Source organism: Chiloscyllium plagiosum, unplaced genomic scaffold, assembly GCF_037043375.1.
Source record: "Chiloscyllium plagiosum isolate Xiang-an unplaced genomic scaffold, Cpla_swu_hap1 HiC_scaffold_9, whole genome shotgun sequence".
Taxonomy (NCBI): Eukaryota; Metazoa; Chordata; class Chondrichthyes; order Orectolobiformes; family Hemiscylliidae; genus Chiloscyllium; species Chiloscyllium plagiosum.
The window spans coordinates 122,350,246-122,368,379 of record NW_028270147.1 but is presented as its reverse complement, the minus strand read 5'-3'; the positions used below and the strand labels follow the sequence as shown (position 1 = coordinate 122,368,379).

Below are 18,134 nucleotides of genomic sequence, written 5' to 3'. Positions count from 1 at the left end.
AAAAAAGCACAATCTGGAGACAATCAAAAATCACACCAAAGTTTGGATACATCATAGCATGCAGGGCATTTTCATTGCGATGCGGTAACTATCCTGGTCCGAAAGCTGTTCTCTTTTTTTCTCTCTCTGTCTCCCCACGATTCTCCAGATGGAGCCGGTTAGATCCTCTCAAAGCCCCAGTTTATTTGTACTGTTCAGTAATGTGGGGATGTCGATGGTGGACTGGGGTACACCTGATGAAGGAGCAGCGTTTCGGAAGCTTGTGATTTAAAATGAACCTGTTGGCTAGAACCTGCTTTTGACTTTGCATTTTTCAGGCAGAGAGAAACAACTGCCTTCTAGTAACTATAGAGTACTTGCACAGCAGCTGAGGATTATGGGTAATGACTCTTTCCATTAGCCATGAATAAACCCACATTCATCCCAGTCGAATCCAGTGGGAATGACCTGACAGTTGCTTCCCAGATATTACATAGCTCACCACTGCTATCTGCAGGACAATTCAGGAAGGGCAACAAATAACCGACACGTCAATGCCCGACCCATCCCAGGAGAAATCAAAATAAAAAGCATACAATTCAAATGATCAAACTGGTGAGGCGTGAATTCATCTCTTTGAAAGACTGCAGCCTAGGCCAGAAACAGAGCCATGACATGGGTGAGCCTGGTTTGTCAGACTGAAAGGTGGAGTGTCCTTTGGATTATCATTGGGATCAGCAAAAAATGAATTATACTCAAAGATCTAACAAACAGCTATCAAAGTGTGCCCCCAAACTGCAGAGAACAGCACTTGAGGCTTCGCGTCCCCATCTCCATCCTTGCTTGTTGCCCTTCCCCTCTGTCCTGCAGAGGGCGGTGGTTTCTAGAAGTGGATCTGACAGAGGGACAAGGTCATGTCCTCAGCCTGAGCACAACTGCCTGACCTGCAGTGCTTTTCCAGCGCCACACTTCTCGACTCCAAGCACAACTATCCCTCAGGAGAATGAGCTGTGGCACAAGAGGAAACGTGGGAGTGTTGGAAAGGCACCGGCAGCCTGGTCAGCCTGCAGAGGGGCAGAAACAGATTTGATGAATGAGCTGATATCCTTCTGAGCTGAGATGCAGACTCAGGCTTTCAGAGCCACACAGTTTACATTGTTACTGACCATGGCTCCATGGGTAATGCTCCTGCTTCATCGTCAAAATGGTCATCGGATTGAAAGCCACCTCAGAAATGAGAGCACAGAATCCAGGCTGAGACCGAGGTGCACTGCTGAAAGTTGCACAGTCTCTGGCTCCACCATTTGACGCTCCACCACCACCACACCCCGACCACCCCCAACCCCACTTCAGGGGGCTCGACAAGATCCCATTCTGAAGAGATTCCCTTGGGTATACTGCTCACTATTTAACGAGTGCCAACAAAACAGATTTGTCTCGTCATTCGTTTCCTGTCTGCGGGACCTCACCATCTTGTCCGGGAACGTGACTGCTCTGTGCTCACAGCTTTGAATATTCTGAGATGATTAAAAAAAACTGCACCAACAAGAGTTCTTTCCTCATTATCATGTAAAAGGGAGGAGTTAATATTTGGGGTTCAGTGATGTTTTATCAAAAAAGCAGCAACATTTTATTTTATTTCATTTTAGGTTGTTTTATATTATTTTATTTAAATTTTGTTTATCAAATTTTAGCCCGCTTGATTGGCACCACTTCCACACATATCCATTCCCTCCACACCAACATTCAGTAACATTTGTGTGCACTATCTACAAGATGCATTGCAGAAATTCAGCAAAGGTCCTGAGACAACACCTTCTAAACCCATGATTACTTGAATCAAGAAGGACAAGGGCAGCATCACCCCAGCAAGTTCCTCTCCAAGCCTTCACCAGTTTGACTTGGAAACATCGTCACTGGGTCAGAATCCTGGAATTCCCTTCCTAAGGACGTTATGAGTCTACCTACAGCACACAGATTGCAGCGGTTGAAGAAGGCAGCTCAGCACCATCTTGTCCAGGACAATTAAAGATGGACAGTAAAAACGCTGGGAAAATTACGAGTAGGTGTGATTCGGGACCAGGAAGTGAGACTGTGATTTCTCAGTTATTCCTGGACATTGGTGTGATCACATCTCAAATACCGTATTGTGTGTAGTTTTGGTCTCCTTATTGAAAGAAGAATATAAATGCATTAGAGGTGTTTCAGAGGAGTTTTACCCGATTGATCCCTGGAATGAGGGGGCTGTGAGATGAGGAAGGATTGGAAAGGCTGGCCTTGTTCTCACTGGGGTTTAGAAGAGTGAGGGGTTTTCCTGTCCCACTGTATTCTCCAACTCCCTATCTGCCTCCCTCACGGGTCATACCCTCCTGCCCCTTACTACATGTGGAATTGAACTGCGCAGTCCTGAGGCCTATAACTTCCTTCTGGAACTAAGTCTCCAGGTATCTCCGGCACTCCCTGATATATCACTGCTTTTTCAATTCAGCCTTCATTCCAAACCCCCTGAGTGGGAGTTCCTGTAGTTTTTTACATTCACTGCAGATATATTTACCCTGAGTCATTTCAATGCAATAAAGAAATGTTGATATTACTTACAACTGAAAAATATCCATTCCTTCATTGGTCCAGTAATTGTCTTCAGTCTCTGTTTTGAAGTTTCAGTACTTTGCATTTATTAACCTTCCCTAATGGACATGTCCTGAAGCAGTCTATTTACACATTCCCTCAAACTAAACAATTTCCAGACTCCTATTTTCTTGTTTACCGTTTTGTTTCATTCAAAGCAAGTGCACGTGCAGGCTCCCAACAGCTGAAGTGACAGTTCCAAATCACTTTGGAAAAGCAAAGGTGGACTCCTTCCCTGAGTTCACCAAACTCCCACACTGACCAAACTTCCCAGCATTCCCCTCTATGCTGGCTGCACTCAGTGCGAGCTGCAGAACAAGCTGCCCTGTATTTATATTGCTTCTGATTTATATCACTCCATTCTGAAGTTCTGTTGTTCAGGATCTGGGTTAAGCTCACTCATTTCTCAATCGAAAGCTTCCTTCTTTCAGCCTGAAAGAGACTTTACATGTGCAACCAGCAAATGGGACTTCAATGTTGGAATCTGTTCTCAGGATTGATGGGCTCGATGATTTGATTCAATGAAATAACCTCGTCTAATCTCTTCAGGGATCGACATTTCAGGTGTAACCCTTCTTCAGGAAGGGGGGATAGGTGTGAGGGGAGTTGCAGATAAAGGGGTGGGTGGGAGCGAGGTGGTGAGGTGGGGATAGGTTGAGAAAGATAGAGAGTATGACCTGATTGGTCGATGGGAGAGATGAATCCAGAATTATCCCTCCCTTCAACCAACCATGTCCTAACCTCGACCTGTCTCCACCTATCCCCACCTAACCACCCTGCCCCGGCCACTCCCTTTATCTGCAGCTCCCCCAACACCCACCACCCCACTTCCTGAAGAAGGTTTACACCCAAAATGTCGAGTTCTCCACCTCCTGATGCTGCCAGTCTTGCTGTGTTCTCCCAGCCTCCTGCTTGTCAACCTTGGATTCCAGCATTTGCAGTTTGTCTCTAATCTCTTCAGGGGCCAGGATGAGTGTGAGGAGATTGGGTTTTGATGGAACGACCCACAGACTGAAGTCAAAAAAAGCAAAGTAAGAAAGGCAAGTGGATCGAATTCGAAAGATCAAATTGTGAGCAAAAAGTAATTGTTACCAGTTTAGCAATTGCAAAGGAGAGAGTGACCACATTGAATTGCTTCTGGTGTCATCCTCTGTGTCCGAACATTTCACAGAGCCAGCTCCACATCCTTCCATTGGCTTTGTCATTGAGAGGCAACATTTCCCTTCCCACAGCCCTTTTTAAAATGTCCTGTCCCAGGGAATCACTGAGGCAGAGAATACTTCACCTTTTCTGGGAAAGATAGAGAAATATAGGGTGTCAAGGAGCAGTTTCTCTGCCTTCAGGGTCTGACAGAAGGATGTGTGTAGTGTGTGGATTCTGGAGACAGATCACTGAGATATTCCTCACTCCCATCAACACCTGACTTTATTCTGACATCAGTTTCTATTCTTCATTATAAAGTACCCCCACCAGCTTCACACCCAGCCCCCATTTCCCCACAATCAAGAACCAAACTTGCCCCATCTCAGGATTGCCCTCTGAATGTGGTGTCAGTGTGCTAATGCTGTTTGAATGAAAGAGCCACAGTGGAATCTGGGACTGAATCCAAGGGGTTTCTGAGCCACCAGCAGCCTCCCCGCTGTGTGAGGGTTGTTTGGTTAAGATTTCAGCCCCATTGATTCCGACTGATACTAAAGCCCTCGAATGAGATTATTGGAGTCGCATGTGGACTAAGGAACACAACAGTCAGGTCAATGATCTGCTCTGGAATCCACCCTGAGCCCTGGATGTCTCTCACTGAGATGACCCAGGGGTTACAGAATATGACAGCAGAAGGTGGAACCAGTTTATCATTGACTGCCTTCCCCAGCCGTGACTCCCAGACTCCCCAGATTTAACATTCTCAATCTTACTCCAGGGACACACAGGCCCATTTCATTGCACTTTAAGAGTAAAGAAAACCCAAGTCTAATTTAAGTAATATTTATTTCCCAAAACCTGTGAAATTGTTATTCTGAGTAACAAGATGCTGCTGATCATATTCATCAATGCAGGGTTCCCAGGAGCTCTGGCCATTTCCAAAGCACACACGAGACAGAGATTGAATCTTCTTAATCTTTATTCCTTTTTCCAGATTTACATTGACAGAAAACAGACTTCAATTAACAGCCCAGACAGAGGAAGCTGCACAAATTCACAGCCATAATGGAGCTTGAGGAAAACACTTGTGGAGATTTTCTCAATGACATAAGAATCCTGTCCCTTTAAGTAGTGACAGAAGCTTAAATTTGAACTGGCGGCTGAGCAGGAAGGAGATCTGGTTTACTGAAGCAGAAATTTCAGAGGTTCACATTGTTTTGTACAGCTGACAGTTTTCAGCATCTTCGAGAGGTTTTACTTGGCATCACAAGTCATCACTGTCCCCATAAAACACTCCCAGGACAGGGTCAGAACAGGGTTTCATACAGAGTAAAGCTTCCTTTTCATGATCCCAATGACCTGCCTTAACCCTTGAACCTCAGAAATGTCACCGAGTCAATCCTAAGAAGGAAGAGAGTTGAAATTCAGTGCTGACAATGACCTTTGTCCTGCCAGCTCAGCCCTGTTCTATTTAAAGTTGTGTCTCCTCTGTGGACTGTCTTGAACATTCTACACACATTCTGATCTCCTGATGCTCTTGCTGAGGGGAGAGGGGAGGGTCACATGGGTGAGGGCACAGGAGAAGCGAGCGTTGGACTCCCAGTCAGACCCAGAGAGGGTCAGCAGGCTGCTGACACTGTAGGTGCTGTCCGAAGCTCGCAGGTAGTTGCTGGTCTGAACCCCGTCCGAAATGACTGCACCATCCTTCTTCCACTGCACCTCCAGCTCATCAGGATAGAAGTGATTGGCAAGGCACACCAGGGTGGCAGTGCCCTTGGCATTGAACTGCTCCGGGGAGGGGGGCAGCAGGGTCAGCTTGGGCTGAGAGTTTTCACGGCCTGAAAGACAAGACAAACAATTTTAATCCCGGCCATTCAAAGGGATTTCAACTCTGAACATTCACTGGCAAAACAATCCATTTGAACATTTGTATTCAATACCTAACAAACTCCATAAAAGGACAGGGCCTTTTAAAATTGCTTCTTGGAATGTGAGTGTCACTGGCAGGGCGAGCATTTATTGCCCATCCCTAATTGCCCCTGAGAGGGTGATGGTGAAAAAAAGGGGCGGTTTTGGATCATTCTTTATGGAATGAATGTGGGCAGCTGGAAGGGCTATCAATGGGGGAGCATTTGAGTGACAGTTATCAGAACTCAGTGAGATTGAGTGGAGGGATGGAAATGGAGAACAATGGAGCAAGTGGAAACGTTTTCATTTGGGAACAAACCATTTTACTAAACAGGGCAGGGATTGGGTAAAAGTGGCTGAAAGACAAAATGCAGGGGTGAAATTTACCAGGACCTGAGGAAAGCAAAGAGCTGACAGGATGAGATGTGTCCAAATGAAGTCAGGGAAATCCCAGTGATGTTTATAATCACAGAAAGAACAGGTGAATGAAGGAATGTAGGAGGCCCATTCGAGAGCAGGAAGGGAACTTGTGTGCGGTGGTGCAAGATGGAGCAATGGTTCCTCATGAAAACTTCCAGTCTGTTTTCACAAAAGAGAGGGACATATACATCAGTAACTGTAGTTCAGGAGTAGAACTGTGCAATATTGGAACATCATCTTTCACATCTGAAAGACTCCCAGTTCATCCTAAGAAAAGAAAGATCCATACTGTCCCAAAAACATTTGCAGACAGTGTGGGATTTGTTGTAATGTAGGAAATGTGCAAACCAGAATGTACACAGCAAGATCCCACAAGCAACAATGAACCAAGGAACATTTTTGAGAGATGTTTGTTCAGGAATAAGTATCAGCCTGAATATGATTCAAAGAGAAAGTAACTAAAACAGTTGGATGGAAAATGAGGAAATGAAAGTTAAAGGAGAAGGGAGGAATACTGGTTAGTGATGGAATTGATTGTTACTAGAAAATAAAAGGAAAGGGATAGAGTATTGTGAATGTCATATTGTACTGAGGAAACTTAAAAGTGCAGGGAAGCTCAATATAGAACAAGCTTAAAGGTTTTGTCTCTTAACACATGAACCATTCGGAATAATGTCGACAAAGTGGTACCACACAAACCAAGGGAAATCAAGTTTGTGAGGAATTTAAACTAACTAAAGAAGGTAGGAGCTCAGGAGAAGTTATTAAAGTATCCAGACCAAGTAATAGGATTCAGTGTATGGAAAGGATCAAGAATCAAACTTGAGGCACCGTAGGGTGGAATGGTGGATCAGTGGTTAGCACTGCTGTCTCACAGCTTCGGAGACACAGACTCAATTCCAACTGACTGTCTGTGTGGGATTGACACATTCTCCCCATGTCCACTTGGGTTTCCTACCATTGTCACAAAGATGCGTAGGTTAGGAGGATTATCCATGGGAATTGTAGGGTTGGTGGGATGCTATTTGGAGGGTCAGTCTGGGCTGAATGGCCTGCTTCCACACTGTAGGGATTCTGTGATTTCTAAAGGAGATAACTATGAGAAGGAGGCAGTCAGTGCATGACTGAGGGTGTTGTACTTAGATGCATCGAGTATATGAAACAAGGTAAATGAGCTTATAGCTCAGGGACGTGGCTGCAAGGGGTTCAGGGTTGGGAACTAAATATCCAGGGATGCACATCCTATTGAAAGGAAATGCGAGGGCATAGAGGGTCAAGTGTAAAGGAAGAACTGAAGGTAATCCTTGTTAGTCAGGAAATGGTTTTGGGGAGATTGATGGAATCAAAACTTGTAAGTCCACAGGGGCCAGCAACTCATCAGAGTATTTAAGAAAGTGGATGTAGAAATAGTGGACACATTGTTGATCATTTTCCAACATTCTGTCGACTCTGACAGAGTTCCAGTGGACTGGACAGTATCCAGTGTAACCCCACTTTTTAATAAAAGGAGGGAGAGTGAAAATGAGGAATTATACATGAGGAAAATGCTGGAGTCAGTTATTAAAGATACTGTTACCGAGCATTTGGAAAGCAGTGACAGGATTGGTCCAAGTCAGCATGGATTTACTAAAGGGAAATCAGGCCTGACACATCTTCTGGAAGGTTTTGAGGATGTGATCCGTGGAGAATGGACAAGGCTGAATCAGTGGACAACAAAAAATGATGAAAAAGTTCAGCAGGTCTGGCAGCATCTGTGGACAGCTATCGAAGTTAACATTTCAGATTGAGTGACCCTCCCTCAGGACCCAGTGGATGTTGTGTTCTGGACTTTCTAAAGGCTTTTGACAAGGTCCCATACAAGAGATTAGTGAGCAAAATTAAACCTCATGGTATTGGAGGTAATGTATTGACATGGAGAGAGAACTCGTTGGCAGATAGAAAGCAGAGAGTTGGAATAAATGGGTCCCTTTCAGAGTGGCAGGCAGTGATGAGTGGGATACCACAGGATTCAGTGCTGGGACCCCAGCTGTTCACAATATACATAAATGATATGGACAAAGGAATTTAATGCAATCCCTCCAAATTTGCAGATGACACTCAGCTGGGTGGCAGTGTGTGCTGTGAGGAGGATGCGAAGAGGCTGCAGAGTGACTTGGACAGGCTGGCTGAGTGGACAAATACTTGGCAAAGGCAATATAATTTGGGTAAATGTGAGATTATCCACTTTGGTGGAAAAACAGGAAGTCAGATTATTAGTGAATGATGAAAGTTTAGGAAAAGGTGAGGTGCAATGAGAGTTGGGTGTCATGGTGGAACAGTAACTGAAAGGGGGCATGCAGGTGCAGCAGGCAGTGAGGAAAGCTAACGGCATGCTGGCCTTCACAGTGAGAGGATTTGTGGACTGGAGTAAGGATGTCTTGCAGAATTAAGGCCTCAGCTTGAGTATTATGTGCAGGTTTGGTCTCCTAGTCTGAGGAAGAACATTCTTACTATTGAGGGAGTCCAGCGAAGGTTCTCCAGACTGATTCCCGGGACGGCAGGACTGACATATGAGGATCAACTGGGCTTGTACTCACTGGGATTTAGAAGAATGAGAGGAATCTCACAGAAACATATGAAATCCTGATGGGATTTGACAGGCTTGATGCTGGAAGAATGTTCTTGATATTACAAAAATCCTAAACTAGGGGTCACAGTCGAAGATTAAGGGCTAAGTTATTCCGATGTTGTGAACCTGTGGAATCAAAGGATATGAGGGTGGAGTGGGAATGGGATAATAGATTGCGTAATCAGCCATGATCATATTGAACGGTGGTGCAGACTCAAAGGGCTGAGTGGCCTATTCCTGCAGCCATTTTCTATGTTTCTAATGATGGGTAGAGGTGTGAGGGTGGTGGGGGTGTGTGTGGGAAGAGCAGGTTTACCCTGTCAGGAAGAGCTGAAATTACATCAACAGCAAGAGGAAATATGGAGTTGGAAAGCATAGAATCTGTGTGAGTCAACTTAAGGACCCACAAAATAGCAAAGGGCCTGATAGGAATTATGTACAAGTCTCCTCTCAGCCGGGATGTGGGGCAGAAAATAAATCAGGAGATAGAAAACGCATGTAAGAAAGGGATTATTACAATAATCATGGGGACTGAATATGCAGGTGGACTGGGAAAGTCAGGTTGGGAATGGATCTCAAGGAAAGGAATTCATGGAATGTCTGCGAGATGCTTTTTTTTGGAACAGTTTGTGGTAGACCCACTAGGAAACAGGTAGATACAGACCCATCACTGATAGCTACTGACACATCACTGATAGATACTGACCTGTCACTGATAGATATAGATCCATCACTGATAGATACTGACCAGTCATTGATAGATATTGACACATCACTGATAGATACAGACCCATCACTGATAGCTACTGACACATCACTGATAGATACTGACCTGTCACTGATAGATATAGATCCATCACTGATAGATACTGACCAGTCATTGATAGATACAGACACATCACTGATACATATAGATCCATCACTGATAGATACTGACACATCACTGATAGATACTGTCCCATCACTAATAGATACTGTCCCATCACTGATAGATACTGACACATCACTGATAGATATAGATCCATCACTGATAGATACAGACACCTCACTGATAGATACTGTCCCATCATTGACAGATACTGACACATCACTGATAGATACTGTCCCATCACTAATAGATACTGTCCCATCACTGATAGATACCGACCCATCACTGATAGATTCTGACCTGTCACTGATAGATACAGACCCATCACTGATAGATACTATCCCATCACTGATTGTTTCTGTCCTATCACTGATAGATACTGACCAGTCACTGATTGATACTGACCAGTCATTGATAGATACAGACACATCACTGATAGGTACTGTCCCATCATTGAAAGATACCGACCAGCCATTGATAGGTACAGACCCATCACTGATAGATACTATCCCATCACTGATAGGTACTGACCAGTCACTAACAGATACCGTACCATCACTGATAGATACTGACTCATCACTGATAGGTACTGACCAGTCACTGATAGATACTGACCCATCACTCATAGATATCGATGCATCACTGATAGATACTGACACATCACTGACAGATCCTGTACCATCACTGATAGATACTGACTCATCACTGATAGATACTGTCCCATCACTGATAGATACTGACACATCACTGATAGATACTGTCCCATCACCGGTAGATACAGACCCATCACTGATAAACAGTGACCAGTCACGAACAGATACTGTACCATCACTGATAGATACTGACTCATCACTTATAGGGACTGACCAGTCACTGATAGATACGATCTCACTGATTGATACTGACACATCACTGATAGATACTGACACATCACTGATAGATACTGACCCATCATTGAAAGATACCAACCAGCCACTGATAGATACTGACCCATCACTGATAGATACTATCTCATCACTGATTGGTACCGTCCCATCACTGATAGATACTGACCAGTCACTGATTGATACTGACTAGTCATTGATAGATACAGACACATCACTGATAGATACTGACCAGTCAGTGATAGATACTGACCCATCACTGATAGATATTGACCCATCACTAATAGATTCTGACATGTCACTGATAGATACTATCCCATCACTGATAGCTACTGTCCCATCATTAAAAGATACTGACCAGCCACTGATAGGTACTGAGCCATCGCTGATAGATACTATCCCATCGCTGATAGATACTATCCCATCACTGATAGATACTGACCAGTCACTGATAGGTAATTTAGGAATAATCCATTAGGACTGAGATGAGGAGGAATTTCTTCTGCCAGAGGGTGGTCAATCTGTGGAACTCATGCTATGGAGGTGAAGACATTGAGTGTGTTTCGGACGGACATTGATAGGTTCCTGATTGGGAAGGCGATCAATCATAATGGGAAGAAGGCAGGAGAATGGTCGTGAGAAACACATCAGCCATTCCCAAACGGCACTGCAGACTTGATGGGCCGAATGGCCTAATTCTGCTCTGTTATCATATTGTCTTTTGAACAGACTCTGCAAAACGCTGGAACACTAAAAGGCCTGGATTTGAGCCCTGCTGGAGCTGTTTGTCATCAGAACTTTATCAAGGGATAACCAGGGAGTGGTGAGAGTGTGCACCCTGTTCCATGTGGGAACTTCAGGATGCTTCCCATCTCCTGGAATACCATGAGTTCAGGAAGTGTGGTTAGTGACAGCAGTTAGAGCTCTGGGTTTCGGAGCTTGAGCAGCAGCTGGTGTCAGTGTGGAGCATCCGTGAGGCTGAGAGCTCCGTGGAGAGCACGTTTCTAGATGTGGTCACTCTGCAGCTTCAGAGTATACAAGGAGAGAGGGAATGGGGGAGCAGCAGACAGTCCAAAAGAACCAGGCAGCTAGTACAGGAGTCCCCTGAGTGCATCCCACTCTCCAACCAGGATTCAGTTTGGAATCCTGATGAAAATGATGGTTCCTCTAGGGAGTGCAGCCGAAGCCAGGTCCACGGCACCACGGGGATTTCAGCTGTACAGGGGGGCACAAGGAAGACTGGAAGAGTGATAGTGAGAGGAGATTTGAGAGTGAGGGCAATCGCTAGGTGTTTCTGCAGCTGCAGATGGGAATCCAGGATGGTGTGTTGTCTCCCTGGTGCCAGGGTCAAGGATGTCACTGAGCGGCTGCAAAGCACCCTGAGGGGAGAGGGGGAACAGGCAGCAGTCGTGGTCCCAGTGACCGAGGAAGAAGAGGGATGTGGTCCTGCAGTCAGAATTTAAGGAGCTCTGGAGGCAACTAGCAACAGGAGCTCAAAATTGTGAATCTCTGGATTACTCCCAGTGACCAATGCAAGTGAGGATAGGAACAGGAGAATAGAACAGGGTGTATCTGAGGTTGGAAAGGTGGTCCAGGAGGGAGCGCTTGAGATTCTTGGGACATTGGGAATAACTTTGTGGGAGATGTGACCTCTATAGACCAGATGGATTGCTCCTGAACAGAACTGAGCTCCTTGTGGGGTGATTTGCTGGTGCTGTTGGAGAGGGGTTAAATGAAAATGGAAGGGGGGTTGTGGGAACCAGGAGGAAATATCAGGGAGGAACACCAAGGAAAACAGAATCATGGAAGAGATAAATACTCCAAAGTAAGGAATAGTAACTTATGTAGCCGGGTCACAGTGAGGGAGAGAGTAATAATTTCTAAATCCAACTGACTGTGTGCATGTAGGGGCCTGCGTGGAGTATGGGGAGTAAGATTGGGGAGTTACAGACGCATATTACCAAGTGGAAATCTGGTGTTGTTGCTCTTACAGATGAGGACAGGACTGGGTGTTAAATATTCCTGGATACAAGGTGTTCACTAAAGATAGGAAAAGAGGAGGAAGATGGGAGGTGTGGGATTGGTTAAGGAGATCAGTGCAGAGCTAGAGAAAGAGGATGTCCCAGAGGGGTCAAGGATAGATCGATTTGGTTTGAGATAAGGAACAAAAAGGTGCAATCAGGTTGTTCAGTGCAGTCTGTTGGTCACCAACTAGAGGGAAGGATGTAGAGGAACAAATCTGCAAGAAATTCACAGCACACATTTGGGTAACTTTAATTATCAGAATATAGAATGAAATCGGAGCAGTGTGAAGGGCAGAGAGGGGCCAGAGAGAAAATGCTCAGGTGAACTTTCTACAGCCGTGTGTTCCCATTCCAATCAGAAAGGAAGCTCTGCCAGACCTGGATCTTGGGAATGAGGAGGCCCAAGTAGATCAAGTGTCAGTGAGAGGACATTTAGGGAAGTGTGATCATTGTACCACAAGGTTCAGGGTGACCGTGGAAAAGGACAAAGGACAATCCAGAGTAAAGTCATGACCATGGATCATATCCCATGGATCACCTCCAAATGTCTCACTCTTAGAATTTTCATATTTTATTTTGAAACTGAATATGAACGAGTTACTAATCTAATCTTTTGCCGCAGTATTTACAGTTGAGAAGGACATGGAAGTGAAGGAAATTCAGGAAATAAATGTTGATGTCTTGGGAAGAGTCCATATTACAGAAGAAGAGATGCAGTAATCTGTTCTTTAAACTCATAAAGATAGATAAATCCCCAGGACCTGATCAGCTCCATCCCAGTACTTTGTGGGAAGCTCGGGAAGAGACTTTGACACCCCTTGGTGAGATGTTTGTATCATCAACAGCCACGGGTGATGTGCTGGAAGACTGGAGCATGGCTAATGTTGTGCTGTTAGTTAAGAAGATCTGCAAGGAATACCCTGCGAAGTATAGAGCGGTGCGTCTGATATCAGTGGGGAGTAAGTTGTTGGAGGGGATTTTGAGAGATAGGATCTAAATGCATTGGAAAGACAGGATTAATTAAGGATAGTCCGCAAGGCTTTGTAAGTGGGAAATCATGTCTCACAAATTTGATTGAGTTTTTTGAAGACATGACCAAGAAGATAGCTGAGAGCAGAGTGGTAGATATTGCCTACATGGACTTTAGCAAGACCTTTGACAAGGTACTGCATGGACAACTGGTTAGTAAGTTAGATCAAGTTGGATCCAGGGAGGGCAAGCTAACTGATATAAAATTGGCTTAATGGTTGGAGACAGAGAGTGGTGGTAGATAATGGTTGTTCAGACTGGAAGCCTGTGACCGCGATGTGGCAAAAGGATTGGTTCTGGGTTCATCATTGTTCATCATTTAAAGAAACAAATTGAATGAGAATATAGGAGGTAGGGTTTGTGAGTTTGCAGATGACACTAACATTGGTGGTTTCATGGACAGAGAAGAAGGCTATTTGAGAGTACATTTACATTACACATTGAGATAATAGCGAGGTGTTGCATTTTGGTACAAAAACCAGGCCAGGACTTACACAGTTAATTGTGGGGCCATGGGGAGTGTTGTCAAACAGGGAGACCAAGGGGTGGAGACACATAGAGGATTGAAACTGGTGTCACATGGAGACAGGGTGGTGAAGAAAGAATTTGGTACAATTGCTTCTATCGGTCAGAGCATTACGTGTGGGAGTTGTTACGACTCTCTAAGGTATTGATCAGGCCCATTCCCAGTCACGCTGCTATTGGAAGGATGTCATTAAATTGGAAAGGGTGTAAAAAGGATGACAAGGATGTCACCGAGACTGGAGGGTTTGCGTTATAAGGAGAGGCTGGTTAGGCTTGGGCTATTTCCCTTGGAAGGTCAGAGACTGCTGGGTGACATTTTAGAGGTTTATAAAATGATAATGGGCATAGATAAAATTACTAGCTCAAGTTTATTCCCCAGGGTAAGGGAGTCCAAAACTAAACAGCAGAGGTTTAAAGCAAGAGGGGAAAGATTCAAAAGGGATCTGAGGTGCATCTTGTTCACATCGAAGGTGGTGCCTGAATTGAAGGAGCTGCCAGAGGAAGTCGTAGAGGTGAGTATGATAACAACATTTAAAAGGCATTTGAACAGGTACATGGATAGGAACGGCATGTGGGAAATTAGCGAAATGCAAACAAATGGGACTACGGGAATAGATAAGGGGAATAATTCATGAAGGATGTGAATATTTTGGAGATGGGGTAAAAAAATTCCCATAGAAGGTTCAGGGATGAGGAAAGTCAGTTATGAACAAACTTTGGAGAAGTTTGGACTGTCTTCCTTGGAGAAGTGAAGGCTGAGAGGAAATTTGTTTGAGGAATTCAAAATCAGGAGGTGTCCGGACAGAGTAAATAGGGAAAAAATGTTCTCACTCATGAAAGGATTGAGAAGGAGAGGGCACAGATTTATAGTAATTAGTGAGAGAATCAAAAGTAAGATGAGAAAAAAGAAATTCAGCCAGTGAGTGGTTAAGGTGTGGACTGCACTGCCTGAGAATGTGGTGGAAGCAGCTTCAATTGAAACATTCTGAAGGGAATGAGACTGTTATTTGAAAAGGAACAATGTGCAGGGTGACAGGGAGAAGGCAGGAGAATGACACTCAGTGAATTGCTCATTCAGAGAGCCAGTACAGACAGGATGGGCAGAATGGCCTCCTTGTGCACTGTAACAATTCTGTGACTGTGTGATTGAGCAGAGTTAAAGCTGGGGGAGGCGGGAGCTCGGTGTCTCACTGTGCTGCTGCTGCTGCTGCTGCTGAAGTCAGTGAGATCAGAGACTGGGACAGGGAGCCAGAGCTCACATCAAACTCTGCCTGTGTCCGTCACACTGAGACTGGCAGGAGGCTACTCACTGAGTTCACTCCATGCTGCAGGAATGGGACCACAGGCTGCAAATGGACAGAGCTCCTCCACACGGTGAGTAAAACTTACTGACTTATATCTTGCTGCTTAAGCGGGGCAATAGGACTACAGAAATACAGCTGGACACCCTGTTAGACACAGTGCTCCTCAATCAACCATTTCATTCACTGCAGCTTCTCACTAACACCTTCAACACTTCAGCATTTGTGTTTTAGCAAGTTTTGTATTGAAAGGGTTTACTTACTCAGTCTGAGCTTGGTTCCTTTACCGAACGTAAGCCACAGTGAGAGCTCCTAGTGCAGAGGGTGTACAAAAACCTCTGCTCTCTCCTTCCCTCTGTCACTCTCACCCTCTCCCTGTCTCTCTCTGTCTCTCACTTACTCTCTTATTCTCTTTGTCATTCATGTCTTTCTGTTTTTCTCATTCTGTTTCTCTCTCCCTCTCTCTCTGTAATCTCTCTCTCTCCCCCTCTCCCTCTCTTTCTCACTCTTTCCCTTTTTCTCTGTCTGGATTATGTCCAGCTGGGCTTGGGCGGTTTGTGAAATTTATTTTTCAATGTTAAATCTTGCAGCTACTCGTCCCATGTGGCCATGGAGTGTAAGAGGGAAACTTGAGGCCTTCAGTGAGTGGTGGATACCACAGGGACTGGAGTGTGTAGTGGACAGTGACAATCCCAACATGGGGTAATTTGTTCAGTTTCATTGATATCTAACTGTGGACGTGTTAATGCAGGGGGTGGATGCGTGTTCTCTATTTAATATTATATAAAATTGTGGGATGTGTCAGTACAGGCGGTGGGACTGTGTGTATTGCAGTTTTTGTACAGCTGTGTATCACTGTGTCAAGGGGAGCTGTAACTTTGCTGACAGTAATAATCAGTGACATCCTCATTCTGAACGTTGCTGATTGTCAGGGTGAAGTGTGTGCTGGACACTTGTGTCCCGGTGAATCTGTTGGAGACTCCTGTGAATCGTGTTGCTGCATTGTAGATCAGGAGAGAGGGTTTTTGCCCTTCTTGCTGCTGGAACCATTCAACATTACCACTGGCACTCTGACTGGATTTACAGGTGATGGTCGCAGTCTGGCCCAGTCCCACGAACAGCACCGGGGGAGACTGGGTCATGGTGATTTCCCCACTGATACCTGAGGGGTCAGAGAGAAACACAGTGAAGTCAGAACTGTCACAGAAAGAGCCTGTCAAATGAGAGATTGTTGGAGACACTGAGCATTTCTCTGGTTTCAGCATTTTCCCTTCAATCACAAGTCAGTGGAATTGGAGTGAAATGGAGAGCAGCTAAAGATTCAAGGTGGAAGGAGAGAGATTTGTACCTGCGACACAGAATGCCAGGGGCCAGATCAGCTGGATGTGTGAAATCATGGTGTGTGCTCCTGTCCCTGTGCCTGGTTCCTGATAAACTCTCCCTTCACTGGGCTCTGCTTTATAAAGCTGCAGCCTGTGAGAGTCTGACTGGGTGTTCCTCAGTATGTAAATGGCATCAGGCAGAGAGAGCCACGTCAGCCCCTCACACTTCCTCTTCTCTCTCTCTCTCTCTTTCTCTGTCTATCTCAGAGAGTCATTGATGTGAACAGCACTGACTGAGGCCATTTGGCCCATTGTGTCTGTGCTGGTCAACAGCAATCTGATGACACTAATCCCATCCTCCAGCTCTTGGCCCATTACCCTGGAGGCTACAGCAACACAAGGGAATATCTAAACACTGCTCCAATGTCACGAGAGTTTGTGAGTCAACCAGCCTTTCAGGCAGTGAGTTCCAGACTCCCACCACCCTCTGGGTGAAAACATTTCTCCTCAACTCTCCTCTCACTCTCCAACTCGACTGGGCCTGGACTCACTCGAGCTCAGAAGGATGAGAGGGGATCTGATTGAAATGTATAAAATTCTAACAGGGCTGGACAGGGAGGAGGTTTCCCCTGGTTGGAGAGTCAGGAACCAGGGTTCATTCTCTCAGGGGCTGAGATGAGGAAACATTTCTTCACTCAGAGAATGGTCAATCTGTTAAATTCTCTACCACAGAAGGCTGTGGAGGACAAGGAACTGAATATATTCAAGAAAAAGAGAGAGATAATTGTTTGCATTTTAACAGCATGAAGGGAATGGGGAGAAAGCAGGAATATGGCTTTGAGAGAGAGGATCAGCCATGATCATACTGAATGACAGAGCAGACTCAAAGGGCCGAATGGCCTTCTCCTGCTGCGGTTTCTATGTTTCTATGTCTGTGTTACCTTCAGTCTCTGTTCCTGGTTATTGAGTCCTTTACTCATGTAAAAAGTGACTTCCTACCCACCCTATCACTGCCTCAAATAATCTTATACCCCTCTATCAGGTTCCCTCTCGGCCTTCAATGCTCCAAGGAAAACAATCTTTCCAATCTTTTCAATCTTTCCTCATAGCTGACCCTCCATCGCAGGCAGCATTCTGGGAAATCTCCCCTGTACCCTCTCAAGTACAATCACATCCCTCCCAGAATATGTGACCAGAGACTTGTCCCTCTCTCTCTGTCTCACATCTGCCACGTCTTTCTCTCTACCTCTCTCTCTCCCACTATTAATCTCTCCCATGTTTTCTCTCTTTCTCTCTCTCTCTCTCACTCTGTCTCATAGCCACTCTCTCCAACTCACTGATGCTTTCTCACTCCATCTCATAATCTCTGTTTCTCCGCCTCTCACTGTTTCTGTCACTTGCTCCCTCTCTCACTTCAACTAAAAGCCTCCGATTGTTATCTGTCCCTCTCTATTCCTCCCTCTTTCTCTCTCCTTCCCTCTCTACCTTCCAGTCTACA

General features: G+C 45.2%; 1 pseudogene and 1 gene segment (V, D, J or C); both read right to left on the bottom strand.

The window, feature by feature from the left end:
* Nucleotides 1–18,134, bottom strand: part of LOC122545411 (centrosome-associated protein 350-like) — a 1,525,564-nt pseudogene that overhangs the window by 669,219 nt on the left and 838,211 nt on the right.
* Nucleotides 5,205–16,723, bottom strand: LOC148149299 (Ig kappa chain V region Mem5-like). The segment is given in 4 exon segments: nt 5,205–5,585; nt 15,578–15,610; nt 16,177–16,476; nt 16,663–16,723. Coding segments are annotated over 4 exon segments (711 nt in total).